Consider the following 20,746-nt stretch of genomic DNA (forward strand, 5'->3'; position numbering starts at 1 on the left):
AATATTATTGTCTTGCAAAATTGTTGACATATATTTCAAAATTGGATTACTATTCGCAAAAATTGCTATCGAATTGTGAATTACGTTTCCTAGATTAATAGGCTTTTCATTAAGGCCATAGACTAACATCGTATGGATTCGAGGGTCTTTAGCGATTACACCATAAGAGCATTATGCACAAATAAGCGGTCAGTCATATTGACAAAATCGTGTTGACAGAAGAGGTTCGGTAATTTTCATATTTATAGAGGGATATAAACACTATCCATTCGCCGTCAATTCGCTCAACCAGTGTTAAAAAATTACCTCTCTACGAAAGTTGTGTTGACATAATCGTATTGATAGAACCGACTATACTTAAATACATGATTTTGCAAGATCGCGTCTTACGAATGGAAGACATAAACCAAAGCTTATTAAAGATGTGATAAGGTCAGGAAAACTGGCCAAAAGAATTTGGCCGGAGGAGAGTAAATTAAAACAAAATTTATAATTGAGCATGTTGCCGAAAATACTTAAGAAAATAACTTATTTTTGGACTAGCCGTAGATGTAATCATCTTTTTTTTTTCCGGCTAAATAAATTTACAAACGGCCGAAAGAAAATGAGTCATTCCGCGCGCTTTGAACACCACCGTCAGATTTACTAAATAAACGGTCAGGATCGTCATACGATCTCTCAAAACAATATTTTAAAAATCCTCACAGAAATTAAGGAAGCGAGAATGATTGGTCTTCCTCCATAGTTTGACCATGGCGGAACTTAGACACCTAGTTTCTTATATTAGCTATATCCGCTCCTCCGTAGACACAACTAAACATTTCCATAAATAAATGTTTATAAAACAATGTCTAACTACTTTTCTTTTTCTTTTTTTTTCTTTTGTTACATTTTCTTGGCAGAGGAGAGAAGGAAGAAGGAGAGAGAGAGAGAGAACTTGGCATCATCGTCGTCTCTCTTTCTTTCTTTTCTCTTCTCGTGAAATCTCAAAGATTCATCACCTTCGTGTAAAGTTTTTGTTTCTTCTGTGAAAATTCTGCTCAAAAACGATGAATGTGATGCGTAGATTGACGAGTATGGCTTCTGGACGTAGTTTCGTCACGTCTGATAACGTAAGAATGTTTATTTTTAAAGTAGTTTCGTGATCTTGGGGTTTGTTTAAAGTTTTTTTTCTTGTTTCTCAAGGTAGGAGAAGACGAGACGCCAAGATCGAAGAAGCCTAACAAAACTCGTGAAGATGTAGAGTCTACGGAAGCGGCTACGTACGAGAGAGGTTCTAATGGTTTAGGAGATGATAAGACACGAGAAGAATCTGTCTCCACGACAGAGAATTCTCATTCATTACCTAAAGAAATGGAAAACGGTGGTGATGACAAGGTTTATAACATTTTGTGATCGCTGCATTTTAACTTGGTGCTGATGATGAAGAATGATATGTTCTAATTTTTTGTTTGGATTTGATAGGATTCGGACGGTGGAATCATCAAGGGAAATGGGACAGAGTCTGGTCGGATTATTACCACCACAAAGAAGGGTCTGAATGATCAGAGAGACAAGGTGATTTGAAACTTTTGCATGTAACATTTCTAAAATTGTTTCAAGTGGAATCATACCGGCACTAATTAATGCACCAATAAAATTGTTTCATGAATGAATGAGTGTAATCGCATCAGCACTAATACACCGGATCACATTGGAAATCCGCAAGTAAACGTGTTGAAACAAGAATAGTGTTAGGATAGATGACCTCTCGGGAAGTTTTTATGTTGCCCCGAAATATTTAAAATACACTATTTATCACAAAAGTAGACTTGTTTCATGAAATCTGATTTTATTTATTTATTTCTTATTCAGACGATCTCGTACAAAGCTGAGCATGTCATTGGCACTGGCTCATTCGGTGTTGTCTTTCAGGTAAAAACAAAAAAAACTCTCTCCGGAGATTACTTGTTGTTTAAGACTATAGTTCATGTTCATTGTGGTTTTAATTATGATTATAGGCTAAGTGTTTAGAGACAGAAGAAAAAGTAGCAATCAAGAAAGTCTTGCAAGACAAGAGATACAAAAACAGAGAGCTTCAGATCATGAGAATGCTCGACCATCCTAATGTCGTTGAGCTTAAGCATTCTTTCTTCTCAACCACTGAGAAAGACGAGCTTTATCTTAACCTTGTTCTTGAGTATGTACCAGAAACTATATACCGTGCATCAAGATCTTACACCAAGATGAATCAGCAAATGCCCTTGATTTATATTCAGCTCTATACATATCAGGTAAAAAACAACTTGTTATCTAACTATTTGTGAATCTATTTATTCTCATTTTTGAGGTTCTCACAAACGCTTGTTTGAAAAAAAATCAGATTTGCCGCGCAGTGAACTATCTACATCGAGCTGTTGGAGTGTGTCACCGTGACATTAAACCACAAAATCTATTGGTGAGCATTTCAAAACTAGTTCTTGAATGCAATAATAGATATTTTTCTAATGAAGATGCATTTGGCAGGTGAATAATGTTACACATGAGGTGAAGATATGTGACTTTGGAAGCGCGAAAATGCTGGTAGGTTTCATAAGCTCCAAATGTGTTTTGAGATTCTTTAGATTTATAGAAAACATTAATAGTGATCAGTGAGTGATGTGTTCTTGGTTTCAGATTCCTGGAGAACCAAATATATCTTACATATGCTCAAGGTATTACAGAGCGCCAGAACTCATATTTGGAGCAACAGAGTACACAACCGCTATCGATATGTGGTCTGTAGGCTGTGTTATGGCTGAACTTTTCCTAGGACACGTAAGAAATGTTCTTTGTTCTGAGTTCAAACTCTAAAGTTTTAGACATTTTCTTTGAATCTGTGTATTCCTTGTAATGTATACAGCCTCTGTTCCCTGGAGAGACTAGTGTTGATCAATTGGTGGAGATCATTAAGGTGAAAAGCATACAGATTGTGTTTTTATGTTCTTTTCCTGTTAGAGATTCTAAGAGTTGTGTCCTGCAATTTTCTGTGTAAATTAGATTTTGGGGACACCAGCAAGAGAAGAGATCAAAAACATGAATCCTCGTTACAATGATTTCAAGTTCCCTCAGATAAAACCTCAGCCATGGCACAAGATTTTTAGGAGACAGGTACCTCCTGAAGCATTGGATCTTGGCTCTAGACTTCTCCAGTACTCACCAAACCTGAGATGCTCAGCTGTAAGAGAGTACAATCCCATTTGATTTCTGACATATTTTCTAGCATGAGATCATTAAAATGGCTGCTTTTGTTTCAGCTTGAAGCATGTGCACACCCGTTCTTCGATGCTCTAAGAGACCCCAACGCATCTTTGCCTAATGGAAGGGCACTTCCTCCATTGTTTGATTTCACAGCTCAAGGTTTTGACAACAACAACACTATGCTTTCTTTCTTTTACAGTTACCACCTTATCTCTCTCAACTTTCCTCTGAGAAATGCAATTTACTTTCCTTGTAGAATTGGCTGGTGCATCTGTTGAACTGCGTCATCGCTTAATCCCTGAGCATGCAAGGAAATGACTACTTCTTCTTCTCTACACATGTTCTTGTTCACTGACCTCTGCAACCACTTGGACCAGTAGTTAAAAAGTGTAATAATTTATTAAGTTTGCAACTTTGTAGCTTCCATTGTTGTATACAGAAATGCAGAATTTTCCAACTTTTTTTCACCAATAGTCTCCACAAGAACAGCTTCCATCTCTAAAGTGATGAAAACAATTCGAATCTCTCAAGATGATATGCCTTGAATAAACTCTCGATATAAACTTCATAGCACTGTGGCAATCCCCACAGACACGTAGGTTCTTGATGATCCGAATCGGAGCTCCATCCGGCACAGCAAGCAAACCAAACGCTACAGCTAGTTTCTCACTATGGTAAGCCAAACCAAGCTCCTTCCCTTCCTTATCCAAGTCATGGAGTGCAAAACTCACATCCGGTTCATAACCAGCTTCTCTGATCAAAAGCATCATCTCATCAACCTTTGAATAAATCTCAACCATTCTCTGATGTCTTCTATCTTCAGACATGAAGCTATGAACTCTCCCTCTCCCTTCAACCCAACTGCAACCAGGCTCTTTGCTAATGTTACGAGATTTCATCAACCTACGAAGATTAGCAGCTTCCTCTTGTCTCCCCGCTGCGGAGTACATGTTTGATAACAGAACATAAGGAACTGCGTTGTTTGGTTCTAACTCCATGAGAGTCTTCGCCGCTCTTTCGCCAGTTTCTATCTTCCCATGCTTCCTACTTGCAGCTAAGATCGCTTTCCACACGGTTGCATCTGGTTCAACCTCCATTTGATTCAGCAACTCCTCTGCTTTGGCGAAATCGCCGGACCTGCCGTAGAGATCGATCATACACGCGTAGTGTTCAGGTCCTGGTGTGATTCTGTAAACTGTTCTCATGGATTCAAAGTAGCGTTGAGCTTCTTCTGTGAGACCTGCATGACTGCAAGCGAATAGTAACCCAATAAAGGTAATGTAGTCCGGTCTTATGCCATTGTCTATCATCAACTTGTATGCTTCCAGAGAGTCCTTGGCTTTGCCGTTTTTTGCGTAACCAACGATCAGAGCAGTCCATGTGATCAAATCCTTGGTTTCCATGGAGCTGAAAACTGCTTCGGCGTCTTCTAAGCTTCCGCACTTTGTGTACATTGACACAAGAGAGTTATCTACTGACAAAGAGGCAGGGAAGCCAGATTTAATGTGGTTACAGTGTACTTGTTGCCCAAACTCCAGAAGAGTTAACTCCGCGGATGCGCTTAGTACACTCGCTGTAACCATCTGATCAGGAGATATGCCTCCTTCAGCTCTCATCTTACAGAACAGCTTCAACGCTTCTTCATAAGAACCGTTGCCTGTGATAAGAGCCGTCCAAGATACCACATCTTTCTCAATCATCCTTTCAAACACTTTCAGCGCTGAATCCATGGTTCCTCTTTTAGCATACATGTCCACAAGAGCGTTGCTCACAAGCTTATAACTTCCATATCCAGTTTTCACAATCAGACAATGCACAGAGGATGCTATCTTCATCATCTCTGTTCTAGAGGAAGCGAAACAGTTCAAAACAGAAGGGAGTGTGAACTCATCTATCTTCATATCTCTCTCATGCATTCTACCAAACAAAGAGAGAGCTTCTTCTTTATAACCTTCTCTAACACACTCAACAACCAACGAGTTCCAAGAAACCACATCGTCAACTTCCATATCCTGCAACAAGGCTCTCGCGGTTTCCAAGTCTCTGCATTTAGCGTACATTGCAATCACCGCGCTCTGAACAAAGATGTTGGTCTTGAAACCACTCTTAACTATGCATCCATGCACCTGAACACCAACCCTACGAGCACAAACCGCACCACAAGCCGGTAAAACGCTGGGAAAGGTAAACTGATTCGGTTGGGTTCCTTCTCTCCTCATATCCCTAAAACACTCAATCGCCTTGTAAGCAAACCCGTTTCTAGAGTAGCCAGTGAGCATTGAAGTCCATGTAACGTTATTCCTCCTCTCACCTGGCATTGTCTTAAAGATATACTCAGCTTCAAAGACGCGTCTGCATTGTCCATACATATCGATTAAACCATTAACCACACCAACATCAGAATCAAACGCTGTTTTCACTGTACACCCATGAATCTGTTCACCTCTGAGAAGCAAACCAAGTGAAGCACACATCTTGAGAACGCTACCTAAAGTATACTCGTTAAAGCTTCTTCCTTGAAGCTGCATTTCCCAAAACAAACTTAAAGCTTCGTCTTTGCTTCTGTTCTTGCAATGCCCAGAGATTAGAGCGTTCCAGGAGATTGTGTTCTTCACTGGGTTTCTACGGAAAAGCTCTTTCGCGTCAGAGAGTCTCCCTGAAGAGGAGTAAGCGACGATCATTGTGTTCCAAGTATACTCATCTTTCTCAGGCATTTTATCGAACAGTTGGCGGGCTTCCTCGACTCGGCCAGATTTGGATAAATCTCCCAGTTTCAGATTCGTCGAGTGAAGGTTTGATCGAACAGCATTGCTGTGAATGTAATTACGAGAAGGTGTCGAAGTAAGACGGCAGTTTCTGAATTTCAGTCTGAGCATCACTCTACGGATACAGTATCAAGTTCTACTCTCACAGTTTTTTTTTTTTTGGTGTAAATGTTAAGAAAGGAGCTTTAAAGAAAGGGATATATACGTTTTGGTAAAAATGTTAAATAAATGATTTTACTTTTTTAAAATGAGAGACAAGAATATAGTTCACTAGAATAACATGGGATTAACTATGAAGAAGAAAATAATAGTTTCATCCAATGGTATAGTAAAGTATATAAATCTAATTTATTAAAAGATACAAAACAAGACTAACCTTAAACTTGTACAATATTTACAATTCAATGTCACTAAAATTAAATAAACCTATCTTTAATTAATGCTTGTCTTTTAAAAAAAAAATTTCCTAGAATAATTTAAGCATTAATATACCAAACAAGTCGTATATATTTTTTAAATCTTATATATTAAAACAGAAGTCACAACTTTGATTCATGTATGATTTTTTTAAAAATGGATCTAATGGACCTATTCATAGAAATTGATATTATATTTTAGTTCAGACTAATAATAAATAAAATTTTTAAAATATTTTAATCATAATATCATTTGATATCTTTTCATTTTAAATATAAATATATTTATTTTAAAATTCTAACAAATCTGTTTAAAAAGATTTTTACAAGATCTTCATTTTCGAAATTATATTTAAATATTTTTGCTAATTTCGAAATTAGTTTAAAATATTATTATACATTAATATATTCAGTTATATAAAATAAAATAAAAAAAATCTATAATATTTTATTTATTATATAATCATAATCAATCATATTAAAATAATATTATTATATTGAGCTAAATATAATAAAATTGTATTAAATTTATATATTTATTTATTTTATTTTCGTAATTATAAAATATTTATGTTCAAAAATAAAATCTAATATGTTGGTAAGATGAGTTAGCATTATCAAACTATATAATACGTGTATAAAAATTAACATGTATTTCTTTAAAGTTAATAATATAAAATCTTTGTAACTACTTTAATCATAATATATTTTCATTTTAAATATAATATATATTTATATATTATATTTTAAAAATTCTAATAAATCTGTGTAAAAATATTTAAACAATAACTTAATATATTTTAAGTTATCGTTTAAAAATGAAAATAAATAAATTATATCTTATTTTATTTACTTTATAGTCATGATCATGTTAAAATATAATTATTATACTAAAATAAATATGATAAAATTATATTCAATTGATAAATTTATAAATTTTATTTTCATAAATATAAATTATTTATTTAAAATATAATATGATGATAGAATAGCTTAAAATTAACAAACTATATAATACATATCTAAAAATTAACATATCTTAGATTTTTATATATACAATAATAAATTATCTAATATTGGTAAAAAGAAATCCAGTTTTGAAAGACGGGTCAAAATTTAGCATAAATTAAATACAAAATTATTTTTATATATATTTTCTCATTAATATATTAATTTGCTTAATAACTAAATGCAAATACAATAAGATAAATATATAATAAAAAATGGTAAATACATACGGTTTAAACAATTAATTAATTATAACATGTAAATTTTAAAATTATTGTATTTGAAATAGTTATATAAATATTTAAGTATATGATTAATATTAAAAATATATACCACTTATGTTCTAAAACAATAATTTATAGAAAAGTGAAAACAAACATCCGTGCGGTTGCACGGATCAAAATCTAGTTATGATTAAAATGATCAATAATTTAAAAATCGAATTCATTCTTTTTTTAGTCCAAACCACTTCCTATAATTTAGCTTACCAATAAATAATGCTATATAATTTAATTAAGCTTACACCTTAATATCTTCTTTTTTTACATTCTTTCATAAACAGCAATATAAATAAATATTTTCAATTTCAGATTTCGATTATAAAATTTTTGTACCTAATCTAATAAACAGATACAAAAATATGTGAATAAAATCAGAGAATATCCGTAATTTCTGTAATATCATTTTCATAATTTCAATAATATTGGGAATTAGTTTATTCATTTAGAAAATTTATAGCATAATGTTGTTTAAAACATCTGTAGTTATATTTCTAATTATTTAATAAATAAAAATAAAAACCACAAAATAATCGATTTTACAGCATATAAATAAAATACAAATTAATCTGTTAATATATTATTAGTAGTGTATTTTAATATAAATAAAAATATAATTATTTATAAGTACAATAAAATAAATATGTACAGAAATATAGATGATATAATTGATGGTAGAAAAACAAAATATAATTATTTATTGTAATAACATTTTATATTTTAAAATTTCATTTTAAAACCATTATATAATAGGAGTAAATTATAAATATATATCAGAAAATTCTGAAAGCAGTAATTTAGTTATAAAAAGTGAAAATAAATACTTGTGTTGTTGCACGGTTCCAAAAAAATACATTTGTATAGATATACAGATCACATTCTAAAAATATGGATGATATCATAATGCAAAATATAAAATTATTATGTTTTGAAATGTCATAGTAAACAATTACTTAACCATATAAATTTTAAAATATATATTATCACTTATACAATAAATATTAATTTAAAAAAAAAACACATGCGCGGGTGCGGAAGTCAAGTTTATTTTAAAATAGTTGTATGTATTTTTGTATACAACTGCATAGGGATAGTTTAGTGCGGTAGGCGTTTTTTGAAAAGTTAAGCGACGCAAATCCAAATTCTCACAACCTTAAATATGTGCGGCCATAGCCATATGGATATGAGATCGCTTTAATTAAAATATATATTTATGCATCATGTGTGGTTATATTTGATTTTGTGTCTTTTGGTCTGAAAATATCGTATTAATTTACATTTTCATCATTTGCTATAAAAGTTGTTATATATGTGTTTTACGTGTGATTATGGTTGATCTTGTATATCATTGTTGTATTTACTTGTACAAACATTTTATATTTAATATAAAATAAATGAATGGATAATGTATATATTAAAAACGGATAATAACAAACAATTTAAAAGTAGAATGGAAATTTTGTCAAGAATCGCCTTGCCATGCTCTTTTAGGAACTGTTATTTTTTCTAACCAAAATTATAAAGTTTTATTTATTTTTTTATTTTATCTCTACATTGCATTTCGTTGCTAATACTATAGTGATCGATGCATTTTAATGCAAAAAGTTAGTAGTTTATAGTTTATGATATGATGTCAAATAATTGAAATCAGAATTCAAATTTGCATAAAATATAAAAAAAATTGCAAATATGCTTTTTCAATCCATTAATTTATTATTTGTATTTGATAGATAGTTTGCCGACCACTTATATAAAATCAAAATTTACAATTATAATTGCAGATGCAGATTTTGGTTCCTACTATACACCTCCCTGTTCCATTCCTCTTTGAAGTACACTGAGAGGCACACTGATTGTGTTCGCAAATGCCTGTTTCTGTATAATATTCATGGCAGTTTTCTTGTCCTTGTGTTTCCTTCATTGCCATCCCTAATAATACATAGTTAATGTTATGTTAAATTTTCTGTTATAAAATGAAAAATTAATGAACAATTTTAGCAAAACAAATTAACAAACGAAAATTAATCAAATAAATAAGAGAAATATGTGAAATGTTAAATATAAACAAACCTAGAACGAGAACAATCATAAAGATAGCAAGAATCGTGGTCTTAGCCATTTTGATGGTGTAACAAAAATGAAAATTTTAAAATAAAAATAGATTTAAATGTATATTGCACTCTTGAATGTTATAAATACATAAGATTTTGTATGCAAATATATAAGTTTACAAAATATCATACAAAATGGAAAGCAACAAAAATGCATCTAGTAATTAGTTAGATGTTTGACCAGAAAAAAAAGTCATAGAAAAATAAATAGAAATATCTACAAATTAGGGGAAAATAAAGTCATATATGAACAAAGGAAATCATAACTATTGACATGACTTGACTATGAACAAAGTTTAGAAAAAGTCAACATATGTTAAATAGACATTGAAAAATCAGAAATATATAAAACAAGAAAATACTTTTAAAATTTTTCATCAAGAAAAACTTAAAATGATAAATAATATTGTTTAAAACGTACTTAGTAAGTGTGATGGAATTTTGAGTAAAGTAGAAGAAGTATAAGTCGATATATCCATTGTCAAATTATTTTAAATATAAGAAAATCATAAAAGTGATAGATATGGTCTGAAAAATTAGATTGTTGATTTAAGTAGGATGATCTAAATAGTTCAGTTGTCTTCAAAAAGTGTAATTTAGTTTGAGTTGGACATATAAAAGTCCCTATCTCAAAAAGTGTGTTACTTATTATTCATGAGAAAATTAAAAATAGGAAAAATAACATTTGGAAATAAGTGTATTCAACCGTAGAATTTAACATAGTTTGACTGGAAATATGTTATTGTTTATTTTTTATTTTGCCAATTGTTAGTATTAGGTATGAGCACGGATCAGATATCCGGATTTTTGAAGGTATTTGTGATTTGCATCATATGCCACATATATCTAATTTTTGATTTGCTTTGCTTCGAAAAAATATGGATATTCGTAAAAATGGATATCCGTAAAATAAATAGATATTTTCGGATATTTACGAATACTTACGGATATCTCATATGTTTTGATTAACGTAAATAATCTTAAAATTTTGATTCAAATTTGTTTTGTAAAATATTTTTGTGCATGATATATAAGATAAAAAAATAAAAAAAAATAGTGAATCTACATATTTTATAAGAAATTTAAACTTAGTTAAGAATTATAATAAGACAACTTAAGAAAAAAATTATAATTGTCATAAATTTATTCATTTCCTTTTATGTAATATTTTTATATAAGTAATAATGTGAATAGAATTTGTCAAATCATATGTTAGAATAACAATTATATAATTTTATACATTTAAAACTTTAAATATAATCAAGATATACATGTATTTATATATTACTGGATCGGATATCTGCTTCCCAAAATTTTAATATTTGTAATTTACTTTGATTTTAACGGATATTGATTTTTAGTATTTGTTTTGTTTCGAAGTTTTACGGATATCTGGAATTTTTGAATCGAATCGAATCAAATTTAACGGATAAAATGTCCAGCACTAGTTAGTATTGTTATTCATGCTACAGTTTGAATGGAATCAATGTATTGAAAACCACATATTCAATATTTCAACTACTGGGTTTAATAGAATTTGAATCAAATTATAAAATAATTAAAACAAAAGCAATCTATCTGCCAACCACTAATATTTTCAACGGAATAATTTAATAGAATTTAATTCAAAACATAGTTTAACTCATGTAATAAAAATACATTTATATACCAGTATAGCCCATAGGACAATTATGCTTTATACTTGTGGTCTAAAACAGAAGCAATACATAATTTAGAAACCAATATATTCTTCCCAATATGAGTGTAGGCTTGCTATTGGTTCCTCTATCAGCATCGAAACCCAAATTAAATCCAGCTCCTACTTAATATATATATATACTAGGATAAGACCCGCGCCTTGCGCGGAATTAATTTATTATTTTTATTATATTTTGGAAAATGAAACAATAGTTTGGCTTCATTTGGATTAATCCGGATATCGGATTGGTTTCGGTTCGGTTCGGTTTTTTTCGGTATTTGGTTAGTAAACTATAACTACTATTCTAAATCCATATTTACTTTGACTTTAGTTTTTCACATACTTTTGAAAGATTTCAACTGGACGACTAAATTGATCAGCCAATCTTGTTGCTTTAAATCATTAGTGTTTATATATATATATATATATATATATATATATATATATATATATATATATATATATTATTTAGTTTGAATATTCATTAAATAAAAATTCATATGCGTTATATTTTATGATCATTTGTAACTTATTATAACAAAAAAATAATCTATTGATCACAAAATTTTCAGAGTGGGAATATTCAAATTTCTAATAATATATAGACGTTTAGAAAAATTCAAATATAACATATAAGAAAAAATATAAATGTTTTTATTATATATTTAATGTGATTTTTTAATATCTTTCAATAATATAAAATTAAAAAAAAGAACTAAGATACCAAAATTGTTATCAAATCTTTATTATTCATAATAATTTATTTTCATATATACGTTAATCATATTAGGTAATTTCGTAGCTTCTAATTAAGGAAAGTGCAAAAAAAATTTTGGTAGATTATTTATCAATTCGATAGTTAGTTTAATAAAAAATATAATGTAAGTCAAGATGGACCAACCTATTTTTCTAAGAATATTATATTTTATATAGTCATTTATTAAATGAGAATTTATAATCATACAGTTCTATGATCATTCATATCATTTTATAACTGAATATTTAAATCATCGATAACAAAATTTTCAATGTGAAATCTTTAATAAGTTTATAATTTATAAATGTTTTTGAAAATTCATTGAAAGTTTTAATATTAAAATATTTATGTAATCTTATGGTATATATTATAATCTATATATATATATATATAAATATATATGTTCTATTATTAAATGATATTTTTTACTCATATGGTTTTAAAATAATGTGTATCTTCTTATAATATTAAATAAAAGTTCATCTTAATACAATTTTATGATCATTTGTAACTTATTATGACAAAAAAAATAATCTATTGATCACAAAATTTTCAGAGTGGGGATCTTCAAATTTCTAATAATTTATAGATGTTTTGAAAAATTCAAAATATAACATATAAAAAAAATTATAAATGTTTTTATTATATATTTAATGTGATTTTTAAATATATTTTAATAATATAAAATTAAAAAAAGAACTAAGATACAAAAATTGTTATCAAATATTTATTATTCATTATAATTAATTTTCACATATACGTTAATCATATTAGGTAATTTCGTAGCTTTTATTTAAGGAAAGTGCAAAACATTTTTTGGTACGTTATTTATCAATTCGATAGTTAGTTTAATAAAAGGTGTAATATAAGTTAAGATGGACCAACCTATTTTTCTAGGAATAGTATATTTTATATAATTATTTATTAAATAAGAATTTATAATCATACGGTTCTATGATCGTTCATATCGTTTTATAACAAAATATTTAAATCATCGATAACAAAATTTTCAATCTGAAATTTTTAATAAGTTTATAATTTATAAATGTTCTTGAAAATTCATTGAAAGTTTTAATATTAAAATATTTATGTAATCTTATGGTATATAGTGTTATATATATATATATATTTATTTATTTATTTTATTATTAAATGATATTTTTTACTCATATGGTTTTAAAATCATGTGTATCTTCTTATAATAAAAATGTTAAACCATTGATCATTAATTTTTAACATAATAATTTTAATAGTTTTAGTCATTTATTGTCGTTTTTAAAAATTCAAAATATAACATATACGAAAAAATCTAAATTTTATTTTTATAGCTAATTTGATTGTTTAATTTATTTTAATAATATAAAATTAAACAAAAAATGATGGAGGAGATATACATTGTTATCAAATCTTTATTATTAAACTCATTAATTGTCATATATATGTTAGTCATTTATGGTAATTCCGAAGGTTTTCTTTAAGGAAAGAAAATATCATATCATATCATTATATCATATAGTTTGACCAACTTATGTATCTAACAACATATAAAAATCGAATGTGGACCTACTTATTTTTCAATTGAATGTAATTGACTACCTAATTGAGTGCCACCTATGCATTGGGGCCTCTTTTAATTAATACAAAATTGAGGTTACATCTTTTCAAATGTTTCTCAATTAATATATAAGGGATATATATATATATATGTAAATTCATTAATTCTTTTCAACAGGGCAATCGAAACAGTACAACCAGAGCCGGTGTGCTGGAGTAGGAGTGGACAATTCCACTCCTATTTGACCTCGATCTTCTTTGCCAAGGCAATATTACAGGCATAAATCATAAATTACAAAGAGGATAAAAGGTGGACGTGTTTTTACATTTGGAGGCACATTTTGTCTTATCAATTACACTGCAGGACACAATGTGCTTGTAAAACACTTTCTAGTGTTAAAAAGACCAAAAACTCCCTAACTGAAAAAATCTGTACATTAACACTTTTTTATTTTTTTCCTTGTTTCTCTCATTCTTTCAACGTGACTTTATCCAAATTTCATCTTCCAATTATTCTATCACTTCTTTTTTTTTTCTCTCCCTAACACAAAAGAAAAAAAGCGAACTGAAAGACTACCGTTTGTAAAAAAATGAAAAGATGTAGAAAAAAAGAAGAAGGTAGTTTGACATTCTGATCTTCTAAATCCTAGATTCTCTGAAATTGTGTGATCTTTTTAATCTTTTTAATCGATTCTCAGTGTGTTGTGGATTTCAAAATCCAGATTTGCAAAGTTACGATTTCAGAATCCAGATCTGTAAAAGATGTGGACGGATAGCGTGTGGATGGGGTTGCGTGGATAAGTGGTGTGTGGATAGATGAAGCGTGGATGTGTTATGTGTGGATGGTTGAATAGATCTCTAGGAACTAGTGGGTGGCTTCAACCTGGAAAATTTTATCCACAAAGAAGATTATCTTTCTTACATTTTCTACATCGAACACAAACTATAAATTCATATATTTGATGAAATCTAATTCTCACTTTTTTAAATTATATCCACATTTTCTTTGTCTATAATTCATTCATTTATATTTTTTTTCTTGTGGATGGCTTATCCATCCAATACTATCTAAAATATTTTAATTATAAAATCATTTTCTATGTTTTTATTTTTAAATTTCTAAAGTATATATAAATGGATGTCAAAATGTAGAGGATGAAAAGTTAAAATTTATTACATTAAATTTATTTATTTATATTTATCAATATTTGAGATACAAACAAATAAATAAATGAAGTTGAAATTAAAAACAAAACTCTCATTTAGGGTATTATTGTCCGATCAACTAGCAAGTGCCAAGGAAAAGTGCCTCAAATGTTGAATGTGTCTCTGAATGTAAGACAAACTCAGAATGTGACCCATGGTGTAAACAACTCGAACTTTATTGATATATTGAGAGTCTCCCATGCAGCGTGTTTCCAGTGATTATAGATTATATCACTCAGTGGCACATTGTGTGTTAATTGTAAAATGATTTCCATCTGATCGTTCAAATGATGTTAGGTTGTTAGCCCTCTTTTAAAATTTCAACTACCAAATCGTTAATAATGTTTATACAAAAAATTATAGTGCTTCTAAAACATACTAAAAAAACATTCTACGTTTAATTTGTGTACAATCATTTTTAAGGAAATATCGGAACCATTTTGAAGGACAACTTGATTCTAAGTAGAATATTTTTTAAAAATTATATCCTATACCATTTTATCTAACTATAATATTACTAACTATATACCCTTAAATATATATTAAATATGGTAAGGTTTAAAGAAGTAAATCTAAACAAATATATCGGTCAAATATAGATATTAAATAAGATTTTTCATACCTGGTTCCATTTAATGCGATATATAATAAATTATATTTTAAAAATTACTGATAACAACTTTCGTCATCTTTATTAGACATTATATGCCAATGTTATTATAAAGTTTACCAAAGAATATAGAATGTTAAAAAATACGAATATGGAATGTTTGGTTACACTAAATAGCCAGCGCTCCGTTTAAAATGAATAACTTAAATTATGTATAAACTCGATGCACAGTAATACATACTGTAGGTTAGGCTTGAGTGTTCAGGTACCATTAGGATACGAGTTAGATATTCTGAATTTTGGTTTTAATTTATATCACATTTCGGATCTCATTCTTGTAAATTTATAAGCACTGAATATATTTAAATATAGTACATTGGTTTTGGTTTTAATTTATATCACATCCTAAAATTCATAAGTAACTATATATCATTTGAATTCTGATTATATTGGTTCGGCTCGAATATATCCAAAGTTAAATCTAAAATTTAAAAACAACGCATAATAAATAAATATTTATTTATTTATATAGAATTAGATATTTAAGGTACTTATTTAAAATTTTAATACTTATTTTTAAAATATAATTTCAAAATAAATACATAATTGAATATTTGAATACATATTTATGTTTCAAATATTTATGTTTATAACTAAATTTGGATATTCGGATTGGTTTTCCGAATATTTTTGTTTTTTTTTTCAGATTATCCATTCGAGTTCGGCTAATAACTTTTGGATTCAAATATATTTTGTATCACCTTACAAGATCTATTATGGTATTCTTACATTTTGAAACGGGTACGAATCGAATTTTTTGTTTGGTTCGGTTTGGATTTTGGATTACGGATTTTATGTAAATGGCGACTTTAGTAAAGATAAATACGATTATATAAAAAATTTAATGAAAAATTATCCTGTCTTTTAAAAATGCGGATCAAAATCTAGTAAACAATTAAAATCGGATGTATAGGTGGATATATATATCTTTTGTTTTTGGACTATGTTTCAGTAGCGTCGTACGCACCCAAAAAACTATAGTTCAGTATCCAGGGCAGTTCAAATGCGATCTCACATTCATGTAAGAATTGAAAACAATTGCAAGAAGCTATTAAAGTTTTTATTATAACATTCATATAGCCTTTTTAGATAAGAATAAAACAGGAAAAGAATCAACTCTTGCATATATAATTGCAGAGGCAAATAAAGCGTCTGTCAACGGTTCGGTAACACTGGCCAGTTCCACCCAATTTCTGGTCACACAGAGCTGTGCACGTCGGTCCATCGCAGTTGTCGTTTAAGAGAATCTGATGACAGATATGCTGTCCTTGTGTCTCTTTCGCCACCATCCCTAAAAAGATATTTCAAGAACATGAGATCTAAAAAAACGTGCGTATAATAGTTTTTCATTGGTGGTAATTGTAAAACAAACCTAGAAATAAGACGATGAAGATCGCAAGAGTCGTGAATTTTGTCATTTTATAGACTTGTAGTGTACATGTAAATATCATCTCTATTTATATATGAAATTGTGCGTGTACATTTTAGTAAAATTTAGAATATATAGGACAAGATATACATGACATCAAAATATAAAATAAAATAAAATTTAACTAAATGGAAGCAGTTGATTTGGAAAGAAATCGTATTAGTTTTTTTTGGATTGTATTAAACTTACATAGTTATACAAGACTACAAAACATAAATTATTACACAAGCAATAATATTAATTAGAAAGGAAATAATGTTAAGTCAAATAAACATAAACATTTGTATAAGCAGGCCCGGGCTTGACCCAAAACGTACGATACAAACGTATGGGGCTATTATTTTTGTCAAAATTTTAGAACCTATTTTCTTCAATTTCATTACTTATAATTATATCAATTTGATAATTTGTTATGTGTATATAAACGATAAGAAAAAAACATTGTGGAACATCACTATAATACAAAAATAATTAAAATTTATATATTCTGTATTATTAAATATGAGTGGATTAAAAGGCAAAAAAAAAGGAAAAAAAAATTGTGACGACAACAAAAAAGGAAAATAACTGATTTGATAGATGATTTTGCAAAAAGAAAATACAAGAAAATCTATATTTAAGAACTGATAATTTTTCTTAGTTTTGAAGATATTATATTTTTTTATTATAAACTTAAGTTTTTATCGATATATTTTTATATACTAGTATTTAGGGGTCTCAGTTTCGTATTTCGTATGGGACCATGAATATCTCAGGACCGGTAGTATAAGATTTCTGATGCAAGGATAATGAAAATGGTAACGTGATGTGAAAATCAATAACTATTTTGTTATTCAACCATAGGATCAAACAGAATAAAAACAGCTACGCCAGTCAAATGATGACTTTATGGTTATTATATCTACTAAAACTCAATAATAATTCAGAAACATAATTATCTGATACTCTCTTTGTTTCGAATCAAATGTCGTTCTAAATTATCTCACTCAAAATAATAAATTGTCAAATGTTTAGTTTTTTTCTTTATTTAACTATTAAAATTTTGTTACATTTATTTTTAGTTTATATAAAGGTAAAAAAAACTATTAATAATAGAAATTGCATTAAAATCCTAAAATGATATTTGTTTTATAACAAAATTTTTATTATACAACAAAAATTAATATAAAACGGAATGAATATTAATTTATATTAGATTTATTGTAAAATGTGTTGATTTACCGTTGTTTTGATAGTATTGCAAATAAACATTATGTTTTGATTATTTTCACTAACTTTAATCTTTTAAATTTATAGATCGGAAATCAAAATTACATATCCAATCTATTAATTGTTGAATAATGAGATTTGCTGAAAAATAGCTTTAATATTGGACCAAAACAAAATAATTCAATTCAAATCAATTATAAAATAAAGTTGCAAAATGTGCTAAAACGTAAACCAATCTATATATTTTGTCGGCAAATCAATCTAATTTAAAATCAAGAATCTGCAAAACAAAAAAAACTCATTGGAAACTTTTAATCTTTTTTAAAACAAACAAATTTATCAACACTAATCACATGAATTTGATGGAGATCTAAATAAATTAATAATTAAGTTATATAATAAAATAAAAATGGAACATTCATTGAACGAACGTGAAGAGAGACATTCTCTTATCGTTTTCAACTTTTTCGAGAATAGTCCAATCCCCCAATAGTCGGCAGATCTCCAGCGATTCCAAACCCGACCCATCTCGATTCGAACCAATCCCGATCGACCCGTTTACCCAAGATCCAACCTTGTCAGATGAATCCACCGATCCCCATCCCAGCCTCTTCCTCACCGGCGATGGACGCTTCGCCGCTTCTAACCCGCAACAGGCGCAACACCCCCCGCCCCTCCCAGCCCCTCCGAGGCGCAGCGTCGAGGCTCCTCCGCCGCGCAAGCAACCGCCGGATGATGCTCCGCGAGCCTTCCGTCAGAGTCCGCGAGGTGGCGGCTGAGCAGCTCGAGGAGAGGCAGAGTCAATGGGCCTACTCGAAGCCCATCATAGCCCTCGATATACTCTGGAACTTTGCGTTTGTGGTTGTGTCGATTGCGATTCTAGGGTTTAGTCCTGAAGAGCATCCCGAGGTTCCTCTGAGGCTGTGGATCGTTGGGTATAGTCTCCAGTGTTTGTTTCACGTTGGTTGTGTGATCGCTGAGTATAGACGACGAAGACGACAAGCTAATCCTCAGAGTGAAGAAGGGTCTGAAAATCACGGGTCTTTCAGTGGAAGCGAAGATGAATCTGATGGTTATGGCGTTGAGGACGGTGATGATGATCATCGAGCTAGGTAAAGTTTCAATCTTTACTCTGTTTTGAACTCTTTACTCTGTTTACTCTGTTTCATTGCTCTTTACTCTGTTTCAGTTTCGCCAAGCACATTGAGTCAGCAAACACGATGTTCTCTTTTGTGTGGTGGATCATTGGGTTTTACTGGGTCACTGGTGATACGGAGGCACTTGCTCAGTCTTCGCCACGTCTCTACTGGTTTGTAGTCTTAAAATAACAAAATCTTTGCTTATGCTTTTCTCAAAAGATTGTTTCTTTGATCAAAAATGCTTTGGTAACTTTGCAGGTTGTGTGTTGCATTCCTTGCTTTTGATGTGATCTTTGTTGTCATTTGCGTTGCGGTTGCTAGTCTAATTGGTATTGCTGTTTGCTGCTGCTTGCCTTGCATCATCGCCATCTTATACGCATTGGCAGATCAGGTAAGAGAAGGCATTGTAATAAGCAAAAGCTACTTGTAAACTCGTTTTGGTTTTTGAATGTCTTTCATTGTTGTTATTAACGTTTTAGGAAGGCGCGCCTGATGAAGAGATAGAGAGGCTTTCGAAGTTTAAGTTCCTTACAGTAAAGGATTCTGAGAAAGTGAATGGTGAGGTCCAAGAAACTCAGGGAGGGATAATGACTGAGTTAGGTGTTGATTCTCAAACCGAACGTGTGATATCTAGCGATGATGCTGTAAGTAACAACCAAAATCAAAAGGTCGTTTTCGATATAGAGAGAGAGAGACTGAAATGATTTGAGCATAATCGGTATTTTGCAGGAGTGTAGCATTTGTCTGTGTGCTTATGAAGATGGAGCAGAGCTTAGGGAGCTTCCTTGTAGACACCATTTCCATAGTGTATGTGTAGACAAATGGCTAAGGATCAACGCGACTTGTCCTCTCTGCAAGTTCAACATCCTCAAAAATGAACATAGTGGCATTGAACAAGTGTGAGGAGGAAGAAAAAGATTAGTTTCTCTCTGAGTTAATGAGCTGCTTATCAATCACTCCCTTAAACCTCGTTTATTATTTGACTACTATAGAGGGAAGAACAAGAGAAGACCGTAAGATTTGTTTTTGAGAACAAAGCTGCAGTCTTTTTTGTCATTGTTTATTTTCTTTCTTTATATAATTTTGTAAATGCAATAAGTAAATAGTTCGGTCGAATGATGTTTACTTGAGCGAGTCAAAGAGATCCGAGTTTGATTTATTTACGGTGGTAAAAAGTATTTGACCAACCAAATGAGATTGACGGTTGTGCGAGGTCACTGTTGATGAGGTGGATTAAGAGGAGGTGATCATTATGATCACGTCCTAAAGATTATTCAAGTCGGTTC

The 20,746-nt window shown here is 29.9% G+C and overlaps 4 protein-coding genes across 4 annotated transcripts; 2 read left to right on the forward strand and 2 right to left on the reverse strand.

The window, feature by feature from the left end:
- Positions 1 to 321: 321 nt before the first annotated feature.
- On the forward strand, positions 322 to 3,679 carry LOC103841940 (shaggy-related protein kinase beta). The gene is made up of 12 exons (XM_009118531.3): positions 322 to 1,112; positions 1,186 to 1,377; positions 1,465 to 1,557; positions 1,855 to 1,914; positions 2,001 to 2,273; positions 2,363 to 2,437; positions 2,506 to 2,562; positions 2,656 to 2,796; positions 2,882 to 2,932; positions 3,019 to 3,198; positions 3,276 to 3,378; positions 3,476 to 3,679. Exons 1-12 carry the CDS (start codon positions 1,050 to 1,052, stop codon positions 3,535 to 3,537), a joined length of 1,350 nt encoding a protein of 449 aa, XP_009116779.1. The 5' UTR covers positions 322 to 1,049; the 3' UTR covers positions 3,538 to 3,679.
- On the reverse strand, positions 3,600 to 6,561 carry LOC103841939 (putative pentatricopeptide repeat-containing protein At3g13770, mitochondrial). The gene has a single exon (XM_009118529.3). The coding sequence runs from the start codon at positions 6,093 to 6,095 to the stop codon at positions 3,684 to 3,686; it is 2,412 nt and encodes an 803-aa protein (XP_009116777.1). The 5' UTR covers positions 6,096 to 6,561; the 3' UTR covers positions 3,600 to 3,683.
- Positions 6,562 to 14,980: 8,419 nt separating this feature from the next.
- On the reverse strand, positions 14,981 to 18,504 carry LOC103841942 (putative defensin-like protein 128). Its single transcript, XM_018654652.2, has 2 exons — positions 17,056 to 18,504; positions 14,981 to 16,974 (listed from the first exon to the last, which is right to left on the reverse strand). The coding sequence occupies exons 1-2, from the start codon at positions 17,132 to 17,134 to the stop codon at positions 16,796 to 16,798; spliced, it is 258 nt and encodes an 85-aa protein (XP_018510168.1). The 5' UTR covers positions 17,135 to 18,504; the 3' UTR covers positions 14,981 to 16,795.
- Positions 18,505 to 18,734: 230 nt separating this feature from the next.
- Positions 18,735 to 20,677, forward strand: LOC103841943 (E3 ubiquitin-protein ligase At1g63170). The gene is made up of 5 exons (XM_009118532.3): positions 18,735 to 19,433; positions 19,511 to 19,630; positions 19,719 to 19,851; positions 19,940 to 20,104; positions 20,190 to 20,677. Exons 1-5 carry the CDS (start codon positions 18,904 to 18,906, stop codon positions 20,361 to 20,363), a joined length of 1,122 nt encoding a protein of 373 aa, XP_009116780.1. The 5' UTR covers positions 18,735 to 18,903; the 3' UTR covers positions 20,364 to 20,677.
- The last annotated feature ends 69 nt before the right edge of the window (positions 20,678 to 20,746 follow it).

This window comes from Brassica rapa, chromosome A09 (genome assembly GCF_000309985.2).
Source record: "Brassica rapa cultivar Chiifu-401-42 chromosome A09, CAAS_Brap_v3.01, whole genome shotgun sequence".
Classification (NCBI taxonomy): domain Eukaryota; kingdom Viridiplantae; phylum Streptophyta; class Magnoliopsida; order Brassicales; family Brassicaceae; genus Brassica; species Brassica rapa.

Coding starts and splice junctions, on each gene's coding strand:
- LOC103841940 (XM_009118531.3), top strand. CDS start 1,050: ATGAATGTGATGCGTAGATTGACGAGTATGGCTTCTGGACGTAGTTTC. Junction 2,274..2,362: donor TTCAGCTCTATACATATCAG/GTAAAAAACAAC, acceptor AAAAAAAATCAG/ATTTGCCGCGCAGTGAACTA. Junction 2,797..2,881: donor CTGAACTTTTCCTAGGACAC/GTAAGAAATGTT, acceptor TAATGTATACAG/CCTCTGTTCCCTGGAGAGAC.
- LOC103841943 (XM_009118532.3), top strand. CDS start 18,904: ATGAATCCACCGATCCCCATCCCAGCCTCTTCCTCACCGGCGATGGAC. Junction 19,434..19,510: donor GATGATGATCATCGAGCTAG/GTAAAGTTTCAA, acceptor ACTCTGTTTCAG/TTTCGCCAAGCACATTGAGT. Junction 20,105..20,189: donor TGATATCTAGCGATGATGCT/GTAAGTAACAAC, acceptor GGTATTTTGCAG/GAGTGTAGCATTTGTCTGTG.
- LOC103841939 (XM_009118529.3), bottom strand. CDS start 6,095: ATGCTCAGACTGAAATTCAGAAACTGCCGTCTTACTTCGACACCTTCT.
- LOC103841942 (XM_018654652.2), bottom strand. CDS start 17,134: ATGATATTTACATGTACACTACAAGTCTATAAAATGACAAAATTCACG. Junction 16,975..17,055: donor CTTCATCGTCTTATTTCTAG/GTTTGTTTTACA, acceptor ATATCTTTTTAG/GGATGGTGGCGAAAGAGACA.